Source organism: Oncorhynchus gorbuscha, unplaced genomic scaffold (assembly GCF_021184085.1).
Source record: "Oncorhynchus gorbuscha isolate QuinsamMale2020 ecotype Even-year unplaced genomic scaffold, OgorEven_v1.0 Un_scaffold_767, whole genome shotgun sequence".
Lineage (NCBI taxonomy): Eukaryota > Metazoa > Chordata > Actinopteri > Salmoniformes > Salmonidae > Oncorhynchus > Oncorhynchus gorbuscha.
Window position 1 is genome coordinate 100,001 of NW_025745802.1, and position 13,962 is coordinate 113,962.

At 39.0% G+C, this 13,962-nt stretch overlaps 1 protein-coding gene across 1 annotated transcript in view; it reads right to left on the reverse strand.

Annotated features, from left to right (window-relative positions):
* Nucleotides 1-13,397, reverse strand: part of LOC124020201 (NLR family CARD domain-containing protein 3-like) — a 16,136-nt gene extending 2,739 nt beyond the window's left edge. Inside the window, 7 exon segments of the mRNA XM_046335532.1 lie at nucleotides 4,602-4,775; nucleotides 5,062-6,832; nucleotides 7,216-7,444; nucleotides 7,579-7,663; nucleotides 7,941-8,057; nucleotides 11,380-11,523; nucleotides 13,256-13,397. Coding sequence (XP_046191488.1) covers nucleotides 4,602-4,775; nucleotides 5,062-6,832; nucleotides 7,216-7,444; nucleotides 7,579-7,663; nucleotides 7,941-8,057; nucleotides 11,380-11,507 — 2,504 coding nt within the window. The 5' untranslated portion in view covers nucleotides 11,508-11,523; nucleotides 13,256-13,397.
* Nucleotides 13,398-13,962: the final 565 nt, after the last annotated feature.

Here is a 13,962-nt window from a genome sequence, read left to right on the forward strand (position 1 = left end):
CAGATCAAATGTTTCATATGAGGTGACAGTATATAATGTCACCTTTTATTTGAAGGTATTTTAATACATTTCTGTTTCAGCATTGAGAAAAATAAAAGCAATTTATGTATCTAGTCCCCCTATTTGAATAAGTAAGTTATAATTATTCTGACCAATTCACTTATAGTGTATTAAATTAGTCAAAAGTTTAGTATTTGGTCCCAACCTTGTTTATAGCATTTTTAGTATGTTTTGGGTTATGTTTTAGTAACTGAATGGTGGATGATGACAGGACTCATTTTACTTCTAAGTGAGTAGAGGTTTCTAAAGACTACTAAATTAATCCTGATTATGTCTTGATAAGGAAAAATCATGAATGAATCAAGAATAATAATGAGTGAGAAAATTACAGAGGCTACAACAAAACATGCTAACCTCTCACCATTACCAATAACAGAGACTACAACAAAACATGCTAGCCTCTCACCATTACCAATAACAGAGACTACAACAAAACATACTAACCTCTCACCATTACCAATAACAGAGACTACAACAAAACATACTAACCTCTCACCATTACCAATGACAGAGGATACAACAACACATGCTAACCTCTCACCATTACCAATAACAGAGACTACAACAAAACATACTAACCTCTCACCATTACCAATAACAGAGAATACAACAAAACATACTAACCTCTCACCATTACCAATAACAGAGACTACAACAAAACATACTAACCTCTCACCATTACCAATAACAGAGACTACAACAAAACATGCTAACCCCTCACCTTTAACCTCAAATAAAAGGTGACATTCTGTACTGTCTCCTAATAAGAAACATTATATCTCAAATCCAAAATGCTGGAGCAGAGCACCACATTTAAACTGTAAGCCTCACTGTCCAAACACATATGGTGTGGACTATGTGTGCCTGGTAAACACATGTGGATCTGGTGAACAGTTATCACTTGTTGACCAACTACAGGAATACTGACCTCAGAGTCTCCAGTTTACAGTGGGGATTCCCCAGTCCAGCAGAGAGCAGCTTCACTCCTGAATCCTTCAGGTCATTGTTACTCAGATCCAGCTCTCTCAGGTGTGAGGGGTTTGACTCCAGAGCTGAGACCAGAGAAGCACAGCCTTCCTCTGTGACTAGACAGCCTGACAGCCTGCAAAGAGTCAAATCATATTAAAATCACACTGCTATACTTTAGTGGTGAAAATATATATTTGTTCAACATTTTCAGATATATCAGTGTCCTGAAACCTGTCATATCTATTCATAAATTAATGTATCATTAAAAATGACAAATGATCAAAGTATTGCCTGCAGATAGAAACATGTATAGTACAAATACTATAGTAGACTGACCAGACCCGTTTAAAAGCAGTATCAGTCAGAAGACAGACAGTGAGGTATCAGATTTAGATTGTATTGAGTATACAGTCCACACCATATCTATTTAGACAGTGAAGCTAACATTTTAAATGTGGCTCTATTCTCCAACATTTTGGATTTGAGATCAAATGTTTCATATGAGGTGACAGTCTATAATGTCACCTTTTATTTGAGGGTATTTTCATACATATCTGTTTCACCATTTAAAAATAAAAGCACTTTATGTATCTAGTCCCCCATTTGAAGAAGTAAGTTATAAGTATTCTGACCAATTCACTTATAGTGTATTAAATTAGTCAAAAGTTTAGTATTTGGTCCCAACCTTGTTTATAGCATTTTTAGTATGTTTTGGGTTATGTTTTAGTAACTGAATGGTGGATGATGACAGGACTCATTTTACTTCTAAGTGAGTAGAGGTTTCTAAAGACTACTAAATTAATCCTGATTATGTCTTGATAAGGAAAAATCATGAATGAATCAAGAATAATAATGAGTGAGAAAATTACAGAGGCTACAACAAAACATGCTAACCTCTCACCATTACCAATAACAGAGACTACAACAAAACATACTAACCTCTCACCATTACCAATAACAGAGGCTACAACAAAACACGCTAACCTCTCACCATTACCAATAACAGAGGCTACAACAAAACATGCTAACCTCTCACCATTACCAATAACAGAGACTACAACAAAACATGCTAACCTCTCACCATTGCCAACGACAGAGGCTACAACAGTACATACTAACCTCTAACCATTACCAATAACAGAGGCTACAACAAAACATGCTGACCTCTCACCATTGCCAACGACAGAGGCTACAACAAAACATGCTAACCTCTCACCATTACCAATAACAGTCTACAACAAAACATGGTAATCTCTCACCATTACCAATAACAGAGTCTACAACAACACATGCTAACCTCTCACCATTACCAATAACAGTCTACAACAAAACATGGTAATCTCTCACCATTACCAATAACAGAGACTACAACAAAACATGCTAACCTCTCACCATTACCAACGACAGAGGCTACAACAGAACATGCTGACCTCTCACCATTACCAAAAACAGAGGCTACAACGAAACATGCTAACCTCTCACCATTACCAGTAACAGAGACTACAACAAAACATGCTAACCTCTCACCATTACCAATAACAGAGGCTACAACAGAACATGCTGACCTCTCACCATTACCAAAAACAGAGGCTACAACAGAACATGCTAACCTCTCACCATTACCAATAACAGAGGCTACAACAAAACATGCTAACCTCTCACCATTACCAATAACAGAGGCTACAACAAAACACGCTCACCTCTCACCATTACCAATAACAGAGGCTACAACGAAACATGCTAACCTCTCACCATTACCAGTAACAGAGACTACAACAAAACATGCTAACCTCTCACCATTACCAACGACAGAGGCTACAACAGTACATACTAACCTCTAACCATTACCAATAACAGAGGCTACAACAAAACATGCTAACCTCTCCCAATTACCAATAACAGAGGCTACAACAAAACATGGTAATCTCTCACCATTACCAATAACAGAGGCTACAACAAAACATGCTAACCTCTCACCATTACCAATAACAGTCTACAACAAAACATGGTAATCTCTCACCATTACCAATAACAGAGTCTACAACAACACATGCTAACCTCTCACCATTACCAATAACAGTCTACAACAAAACATGGTAATCTCTCACCATTACCAATAACAGAGACTACAACAAAACATGCTAACCTCTCACCATTACCAACGACAGAGGCTACAACAGTACATACTAACCTCTAACCATTACCAATAACAGAGGCTACAACAAAACATGCTGACCTCTCACCATTGCCAACGACAGAGGCTACAACAAAACATGCTAACCTCTCACCATTACCAATAACAGTCTACAACAAAACATGGTAATCTCTCACCATTACCAATAACAGAGTCTACAACAACACATGCTAACCTCTCACCATTACCAATAACAGTCTACAACAAAACATGGTAATCTCTCACCATTACCAATAACAGTGACTACAACAAAACATGCTAACCTCTCACCATTACCAACGACAGAGGCTACAACAGAACATGCTGACCTCTCACCATTACCAAAAACAGAGGCTACAACGAAACATGCTAACCTCTCACCATTACCAGTAACAGAGACTACAACAAAACATGCTAACCTCTCACCATTACCAATAACAGAGGCTACAACAGAACATGCTGACCTCTCACCATTACCAAAAACAGAGGCTACAACAGAACATGCTAACCTCTCACCATTACCAATAACAGAGGCTACAACAAAACATGCTAACCTCTCACCATTACCAATAACAGAGGCTACAACAAAACACGCTAACCTCTCACCATTACCAATAACAGAGGCTACAACGAAACATGCTAACCTCTCACCATTACCAGTAACAGAGACTACAACAAAACATGCTAACCTCTCACCATTACCAACGACAGAGGCTACAACAGTACATACTAACCTCTAACCATTACCAATAACAGAGGCTACAACAAAACATGCTAACCTCTCCCAATTACCAATAACAGAGGCTACAACAAAACATGGTAATCTCTCACCATTACCAATAACAGAGGCTACAACAAAACATGCTAACCTCTCACCATTACCAATAACAGAGGCTACAACAAAACATGCTAACCTCTCACCATTACCAATTACAGAGGCTACAACAAAACATGGTAATCTCTCACCATTACCAATAACAGAGGCTACAACAAAACATGGTAATCTCTCACCATTACCAATAACAGAGGCTACAACAAAACATGCTAACCTCTCACCATTACCAATAACAGAGGCTACAACAAAACATGCTAACCTCTCACCATTACCAATAACAGAGACCACAACAAAACATGCTAACCTCTCACCATTACCAATAACAGAGCCTACAACAGAACATACTAACCTCTCACCTTTAACCTCAAATAAAAGGTGACATTCTGTACTGTCTCCTAATATGAAACATTATATCTCAAATCCAAAATGCTGGAGCAGAGCACCACATTTAAAACTATAAACCTCACTGTCCAAACACATATGGTGTGGACTATGTGTGTCTGGTAAACACATGTGTATCTGGTGAACAGTTATCACTTGTTGACCAACTACAGGAATACTGACCTCAGAGTCTCCAGTTTACAGTGGGGATTCCCCAGTCCAGCAGAGAGCAGCTTCACTCCTGAATCCTTCAGGTCATTGTTACTCAGATCCAGCTCTCTCAGGTGTGAGGGGTTTGACTCCAGAGCTGAGACCAGAGAAGCACAGCCTTCCTCTGTGACTCCACAGCCTGACAGCCTGACAAAGAGATCATCATGACTTCACAAACACACTGTTAATTTAACACCAGTAGTGTAGAAGGACAATGGCAGATGCATTTGGTTTATTCTCTCAAACAACATATAGATTAATCTTCCGTCTCCTATAATTGTATGGTCATATTGTTATACTAATGTGAAAATCAATGAATTTATTCAATATGTTTTACAATATAATATTATACACATATTATAATACATATTTTTCTCTAAACTGAATATTTCTTCCTGATGATTAGTTCTTATATGTCATTTTATTTACTCACAGAACAGCTCTGGAGGCTTTGACCACTGGCAGCAGCCTCAGAAGACCTTCCTCTGATCTGGAGTATTTCTTCAGGTCAAACACATCCAGCTCCTTTTCTGAAGTCAGCAACACAAAGACCAGAGCTGACCACTGTGCAGGTGACAGGTTGGGTTTTGAGAGACTTCCTGAGCTCAGGTATCTTTGGATCTCCTCCACTAGAGAATGGTCATTCAGTTCATTCAGACAGTGGAACAGATTGATGCTCCTCTCTGGAGAGAGATCCTCCCCGATCTTCTCCTTGATGTACTTGACTGTTTCTTCATGGCTCTGTGAGCTGCTTCTTGTCTTTGTCAGTAGACCTCGTAAGTGTTTCTGATTGGACTCCAGTGAGAGGCCCAGAAGGAAGCGGAGGAAAAGGTCCAGGTTTCCTGTCTCACTTTGTAAGGCTTTATCCACAGCACTCTTGTAGAAAGCAACTTCAGGCTCGTCTTTTGTTTGCAGTTTGTCCATTAGATTCTCATTGTTGTTGATGAATGAGAGGATCACATATACAGCAGCCAGAAACTCCTGAATGCTCAGATGAACAAAGCAGTACACCTTGTCCTGGTACAGCCCACATTCCTCTTTAAAGAGCTGTGTGCACAATCCTGAGTAGACTGAGGCTTCATTAACATCAATGCCAGCCTCTTTCAGGTCTTCTTCATAGAAAATCAGATTGCCATTCACAAGCTGTTGAAAAGCCAGTTTTCCCAGTGACAGAATGCTCTCTTTATTCCAGTGTAGACCTGTCTCTTCTTTCCCATGATACTTTTCATTCTTCTGTTTGGTATGAAACTCCACAAGGTGTGTGTACATCTCAGTCAGAGTCTTGGGCATCTCTTCTCTCTTATGTTCCAGCATGTGTTCAAGGACTGTTGCAGAAATCCAACAGAAGACTGGAATGTGGCACATGATGTGGAGACTCCTTGATGTCTTTATGTGTGAGATGATTCTGTTGGCCAGGTCCTCATCACTGAATCTCTTCCTGAAGTACTCCTCCTTCTGCAGGTCATTGAACCCTCGTACCTCTGTCACCTGGTCAACACACCCTGAAGGGATCTTATTGGCTGCTGCAGGTCGGGTAGTTATCCAGAGGAGAGCAGAGGGAAGCAGATTTCCCTTGATGAGATTTGTCAGCAGAACATCCACTGAGGTTGACTCTGTGACGTCCCAACAGATCTTGTTCTTCTGGAAGTCTAGGGGCAGTTGGCACTCATCCAGACCATCAAAGATGAACAGAACTTTGTACTTGTCGTAGTTGGAGATTCCTGATTGTTTGGTTTCCATTGACACGTGATTAAGAAGTTCAATGAAAGTGTGTTTGTCCTCTTTCATCAAATTCAGCTCCCGGAAAGGGAATGAAAATACAAATTGGACATCCTGATTTGCTTTTCCTTCAGCCCAGTCCAGAATGAACTTCTGCACAGAGACTGTTTTTCCAATGCCAGCGACTCCCTTTGTCAGCACAGTTCTGATAGGTTTGTCTTGTCCAGTTAAGGGTTTGAAGATGTCGTTACATTTGATTGCAGTCTCTGGTCTTGCTTGTTTCCTGGTTGTTGTCTCAATCTGTCTCAGTTCATGTTCATTATTGACCTCTCCTGTTCCACCCTCTGTGATGTAGAGCTCTGTGTAGATCTTATTGAGAAGTGTTGGGTTTCCTTGTTTAGCGATCCCCTCAAATACACATTGAAACTTCTTCTTTAGATTAGATTTGAGTTCACGTTGGCAAATCACAGCAAGCTCATCTGAATCTAGAAATAACACAGAATATTTTAATATTAATGTTTCACATTATTGTGAAATGGCTTATTGCCTTATAAAGTTTTAAATTACAATAATGTATTCTCTAAACTGACTGTATAAATGTGTAAATGTTTTCATTATACATTACAGACTGGTGTGACTGATTATATTATTATTGGTATTATTGATGATATTATTAATGTTGTCTCTCTCTAAATAAATAAATAAATAAATCAGTACCACACATCCCTGCTGCTACTTGATGAGGTCACTAGGTGTTGTGTTAAGGCTGCTACAATATCATTAAGTTACACAGCTACTTTAGCTGTACTTTAGCTACATCTTTTAAATGTTATAAAACATCATTCAACATGAGGCAGACAGATCTTACATTTCTCCAGTGTGTCAGCAAGCTCCTTCTGGTTCATTTTCCTCAGGATGTGCAGTGTGATCTTCAGAGCCCCCTCTCTGGCACTGCTCTCCTGCTGCTCATCTTCAGGGTCCACCACTTCCTTATCCTGCTTCTGACTCTCAAAGCCTTCTGGGAGTTCTGGACTAAGAATCCTCTTGAACATCTTCAGCTCGTTCTTCACAAATGTCATAATTTTCTCTTCAAGCAACTGAAATAAATAAAGTAAATAAGTTAAGCAAGAGACAAAATGCTTTCTCATCAACACATCAACAAAATGAATGATTGACAGATCAACTTTACTTGAGGTAAACAAAAACAAATGTACATAACAGGACCACATACACTGAATATGGAGGCCAGGTCTGTTTGATGACTCTGGGAAGACTGACCACTGAGAATCTCTGACTCTGATCTCTCCTGTTGGTTTCTGTGGACAAAACATGAGATTACATCTCATCCAGGAAGTACACGTACACACACACACACATACACGCACGTGCGCGCACACACACACACACACACAAACACGCACACACACACACGGAGAGAATGTTGTGTTTGTTTAATATTGTTTTACGACTACGAAAATGGACAAAAGGATTAGCTTATGGATTATGAAAAACAACAAAAATAAATGGGAAAAGAGAAATGACTAGAGACAGTGTTGTTTAACTCACTGACCAGGACCCATGAGTTCTTCTTACCTTTGTTCAGTAGAAAAGTCTCCCTCTCTAAACTCTATAGGAGGATCCATAGACTGGTCACTCTTCATGGACACACAGCTGGGAACAGGGGAGGCTGGTCTCTCCTGCTGGATTGGACTTCAACACAACAGAGACAAACATTACATCTCTCATCTACTCTGAGCTCAGATGGGGAAACATAAGAAGAGTTTCACAAATAGAACTGACTTCTAGACGTTAGTTAATGGCGCGCGAGCAGTGTGTCATTTTTAATGACGAAATTCATTTAGCGTCGCGAGCGTTTTAGTCAGTCTGTCAGCCCCGTTAAAAGGCTGGTGTCGTTACTCTGCCTTCTCCTGGGGATGTTGAGGTAAATTTACTAACCGGGAGGGTTGAATTATGTAATTTATTGGAGGGTTGGAAGACGCACTCTCGAGGTTGTTTACTCACAATATCAGATATTAAGATGATTTTTATAATGAATGTTTACTGAGGTTGAGGTTCTGACTAGTGATTATTTACCCGTTCAATACCTGCTATTGAGGCGCCCTGAAAATAATATTCAAAAGTTTGGTCCTTGGACACAGAGGGGTTAAACACTAAAGTTACCGTCCATCTAGTGAAGAGAGGAGAACCGGACAGAGGTAGCCAGCATCCGTCAACGAGAGAGGGAGAAGCCTCACCGGGATTTAACAGGTGTTCAGAATACACAGCCATACTTTACACATCCAGATACCTGTGTGTTATGTTCAGAATACACAGCCTTTACACATCCAGATACCTGTGTGTTATGTTCAGAATACACAGCCTTTACACATCCAGATACCTGTGTGTTATGTTCAGAATACACAGCCATACTTTACACATCCAGATACCTGTGTGTTATGTTCAGAATACACAGCCATACTTTACACATCCAGATACCTGTGTGTTATGTTCAGAATACACAGCCATACTTTACACATCCAGATACCTGTGTGTTATGTTCAGAATACACAGCCATACTTTACACATCCAGATACCTGTGTGTTATGTTCAGAATACACAGCCATACTTTACACATCCAGATACCTGTGTGTTATGTTCAGAATACACAGCCATACTTTACACATCCAGATACCTGTGTGTTATGTTCAGAATACACAGCCTTTACACATCCAGATACCTGTGTGTTATGTTCAGAATACACAGCCATACTATACACATGTGGATACCTGTGTGTTATGTTCAGAATACACAGCCTTTACACATCCAGATACCTGTGTGTTATGTTCAGAATACACAGCCATACTTTACACATCCAGATACCTGTGTGTTATGTTCAGAATACACAGCCTTTACACATCCAGATACCTGTGTGTTATGTTCAGAATACACAGCCTTTACACATCCAGATACCTGTGTGTTATGTTCAGAATACACAGCCATACTTTACACATCCAGATACCTGTGTGTTATGTTCAGAATACACAGCCATACTTTACACATCCAGATACCTGTGTGTTATGTTCAGAATACACAGCCATACTTTACACATCCAGATACCTGTGTGTTATGTTCAGAATACACAGCCTTTACACATCCAGATACCTGTGTGTTATGTTCAGAATACACAGCCATACTTTACACATCCAGATACCTGTGTGTTATGTTCAGAATACACAGCCATACTTTACACATCCAGATACCTGTGTGTTATGTGTGTTTATGACATGTATGACAAAACTTCATGCAATCTGCTATGCCCTGCACACCGAAAAAGCAAAAGTCTCAAGTGGTTTTCATTTATACTGTCAGTGCGTAGTTGGTGCTTTGTGTTCTTATTCAAATGATGGTTTGTGTTGCAGCAACAACAAAACATGTTTTAAGTTTTTAAAGAGTTTTGCAAGAATTGTTTTTCTTTTGCAAGAGATGTATAATGTTTTGTTACTTTGATGTCAGGTGTTGTGGTTAGGTTGTGGTTAGGTTGTGGTTAGGTTAGGTTGTGGTTAGGTTGTGGTTAGTTTGTGGTTACGTTGTGGTTAGGTTAGGTTGTGGTTAGGTTGTGGTTAGGTTAGGTTAGGTTGTGGTTACGTTGTGGTTAGGTTGTGGTTAGGTTAGGTTGTGGTTAGGTTGTGGTTAGGTTGTGGTTAGGTTAGGTTGTGGTTAGGTTGTGGTTAGGTTGTGGTTAGGTTGTGGTTAGGTTAGGTTGTGGTTAGGTTGTGGTTAGGTTAGGTTAGGTTGTGGTTACGTTGTGGTTAGGTTGTGGTTAGGTTAGGTTGTGGTTAGGTTGTGGTTAGGTTGTGGTTAGGTTAGGTTGTGGTTAGGTTAGGTTGTGGTTAGGTTGTGGTTAGGTTAGGTTCGGTTGTGGTTACGTTGTGGTTAGGTTGTGGTTAGGTTAGGTTGTGGTTAGGTTGTGGTTAGGTTGTGGTTAGGTTGTGGTTAGGTTAGGTTGTGGTTAGGTTGTGGTTAGGTTAGGTTAGGTTGTGGTTACGTTGTGGTTAGGTTGTGGTTAGGTTAGGTTGTGGTTAGGTTGTGGTTAGGTTAGGTTGTGGTTAGGTTAGGTTGTGGTTAGGTTGTGGTTAGGTTAGGTTAGGTTAGGTTAGGTTGTGGTTAGGTTAGGTTGTGGATAGGTTAGGTTAGGTTGTGGTTAGGTTAGGTTGTGGTTAGGTTGTGGTTAGGTTAGGTTGTGGTTAGGTTAGGTTGTGGTTAGGTTGTGGTTAGGTTAGGTTGTGGTTAGGTTAGGTTGTGGTTAGGTTAGGTTGTGGTTAGGTTGTGGTTAGGTTAGGTTAGGTTGTGGTTAGGTTAGGTTGTGGTTAGGTTGTGGATAGGTTAGGTTAGGTTGTGGTTAGGTTAGGTTGTGGTTAGGTTAGGTTGTGGTTAGGTTAGGTTGTGGTTAGGTTAGGTTGTGGTTAGGTTGTGGATAGGTTAGGTTAGGTTGTGGTTAGGTTAGGTTGTGGTTAGGTTAGGTTGTGGTTAGGTTAGGTTGTGGTTAGGTTAGGTTGTGGTTAGGTTAGGTTGTGGTTAGGTTGTGGTTAGGTTAGGTTAGGTTGTGGTTAGGTTAGGTTGTGGTTAGGTTGTGGATAGGTTAGGTTAGGTTGTGGTTAGGTTAGGTTGTGGTTAGGTTAGGTTGTGGTTAGGTTAGGTTGTGGTTAGGTTAGGTTGTGGTTAGGTTGTGGATAGGTTAGGTTAGGTTGTGGTTAGGTTAGGTTGTGGATAGGTTAGGTTAGGTTGTGGTTAGGTTAGGTTGTGGTTAGGTTAGGTTGTGGTTAGGGTGCAGAGTTTTGCAGAAATTAGATATGATATAAGATAAGCAAGCAATCTGAAAAAACTGTAAAATCCTAGAAAAACAATATGTTACAGACACATGAAGGCCATCAGCAATCATTACTGGGGGAAAATAATACATGTGAAAAAATTGTGGATGTACCGTTTTAGAAACAAACTCTTAATCAATTCTAAAACAACATTGTCATCTCACCTCTTAGCTTTGGTGTCATGTTCTCCAGAGAGACTCCTTTTAGAGGCAGGCCCCCCCTCCTCGCTCTCCTCAGAGAGACTCCTTTTAGAGGCAGGCCCCCCCTCCTTTCTCTCCCCAGAGAGACTCATTTTAGAGCACTGACCCCTAAACAGAGATCCAACATGTTGGTTGTGGTTAACACAGTGACAACTAAACAGAGATCCAGCATGTTGGTTGTGGTTATTAACACAGTGACAACTAAACAGAGATCCAGCATGTTGGTTGTGGTTAACACAGTGACAACTAAACAGAGATCCAGCATGTTGGTTGTGGTTATTAACACAGTGACAACTAAACAGAGATCCAACATGTTGGTTGTGGTTAACACAGTGACAACTAAACAGAGATTCAGCATGTTGGTTGTGGTTATTAACACAGTGACAACTAAACAGAGATCCAACATGTTGGTTGTGGTTATTAACACAGTGACAACTAAACAGAGATCCAGCATGTTGGTTGTGGTTAACACAGTGACAACTAAACAGAGATCCAACATGTTGGTTGTGGTTATTAACACAGTGACAACTAAACAGAGATACAACATGTTGGTTGTGGTTAACACAGTAATTCTTGAATGTCAATTGTTCTCATTTATTCATTATCTCTTAGAAATAAAACATTTACTAACAGACACATCCAAACTGTCAGGTGATTTAATGCATCACATGAACATGTAGACGTGATTGATATTTTTCACCTTTTATCCATGTAGTGGAACTAATAATAATAACAATAATAATATAATAATAATAATAATACAAATATTAATAATAACAATATAATATATAATAATATTAATAATAACAATAATAATATAATAATATTAATAATAACAATATAATATATAATAATATTAATAATAATGTCTCACTTTCTCTTTTAATAATTTCTCTCATTCTAGTGTGTTGCTTTGTTCAACAGGTATGATATTATGATGCTGTTACTGAATTCAGTTCATAATATTAATGTTAAGAAAAGTCTGTTCAGTGGTTTCATACCAAATTACACAGGAAGCAGGAGCTCATTGGAATTTAGAAAACAACAAATGTTCTGATATTCTGAAAGACGACTTACAATTTATACATAAAAAATATACAACTTGTAAAATAACCTCGATATATGAATATATGAACAACATGTTATTGAATGTGACTTGACTACACCCAGTTAGCTATATGAACAACATGTTATTGAATGTGACTTGACTCCACCCAGTTAGCTATATGAACAATATGTTATTGAATGTGACTTGACTCCACCCAGTTAGCTATATGAACAATATGTTATTGAATGTGACTTGACTCCACCCAGTTAGCTATATGAACAACATGTTATTGAATGTGACTTGACTCCACCCAGTTAGCTATATGAACAATATGTTATAATGTGACTTGACTCCACCCAGTTAGCTATATGAACAACATGTTATTGAATGTGACTTGACTCCACCCAGTTAGCTATATGAACAACATGTTATTGAATGTGACTTGACTCCACCCAGTTAGCTATATGAACAATATGTTATAATGTGACTTGACTCCACCCAGTTAGCTATATGAACAACATGTTATTGAATGTGACTTGACTACACCCAGTTAGCTATATGAACAACATGTTATAATGTGACTTGACTACACCCAGTTAGCTATATGAACAATATGTTATAATGTGACTTGACTGCACCCAGTTAGCGCCATTTTGTATGATTGAACTGTCACGTAGCTGTCCCAGGTGAAATGGACTGTTAGATCTGAGTATTTTACTGTCATTCATTATACTAAAATAACACCAGACATTTCTCTACACACTTTACAATAATCCCTGGGAAGAGTCTTACCTTGTAGCCTGAATTCACAACCAGAACATGTCAAGTCATTGAGATATTTTCCGTTGTGCTGAGAGATCACCTTCCTGATGACAAGTGTCTCTCTCTGTATCTATGTTCTAGGTTCAGTTGATCTTTGGATGTAATAATATCTGGTCAAAGTCTCGTGACACAACACCATAGTATATCATAAACATAACAGCAGTTGGCCAGTAAAGGCCATGGAATACTATAAAACAGGGTTGGTCAACTAGGTTTGGCTTCGGGACAATTGTTTTCTGAGTTAAAGTCAGTGGGTCAGAACATAATTATCATATAATATTAGCACAGTGAAGAGGTCTACACTACAAATGGACATAATTATCATATAATATTAGCACAGTGAAGAGGTCTACACTACAAATGGACATAATTATCATATAATATTAGCACAGTGAAGAGGTCTACACTACAAATGGACATAATTAACATATAATATTAGCACAATGAATAGGTCTACACTACAAATGGAACAACATTTTAACACATTTGATAAGTACATAGTACATTCAGTGACAATATTTTTATTAAGTTCATAAAATCAGCAAAATCTCTACTAAATTATAAATCTTTGTTTATTTCTCTGTGTGTTGATTGGTGGGGAAAAACAGCTCTAGTCCACACTACTTTTTACACTGGAACCCAGTGTACTGGTGGAGCAGCACAGGGGAACCCAGTGT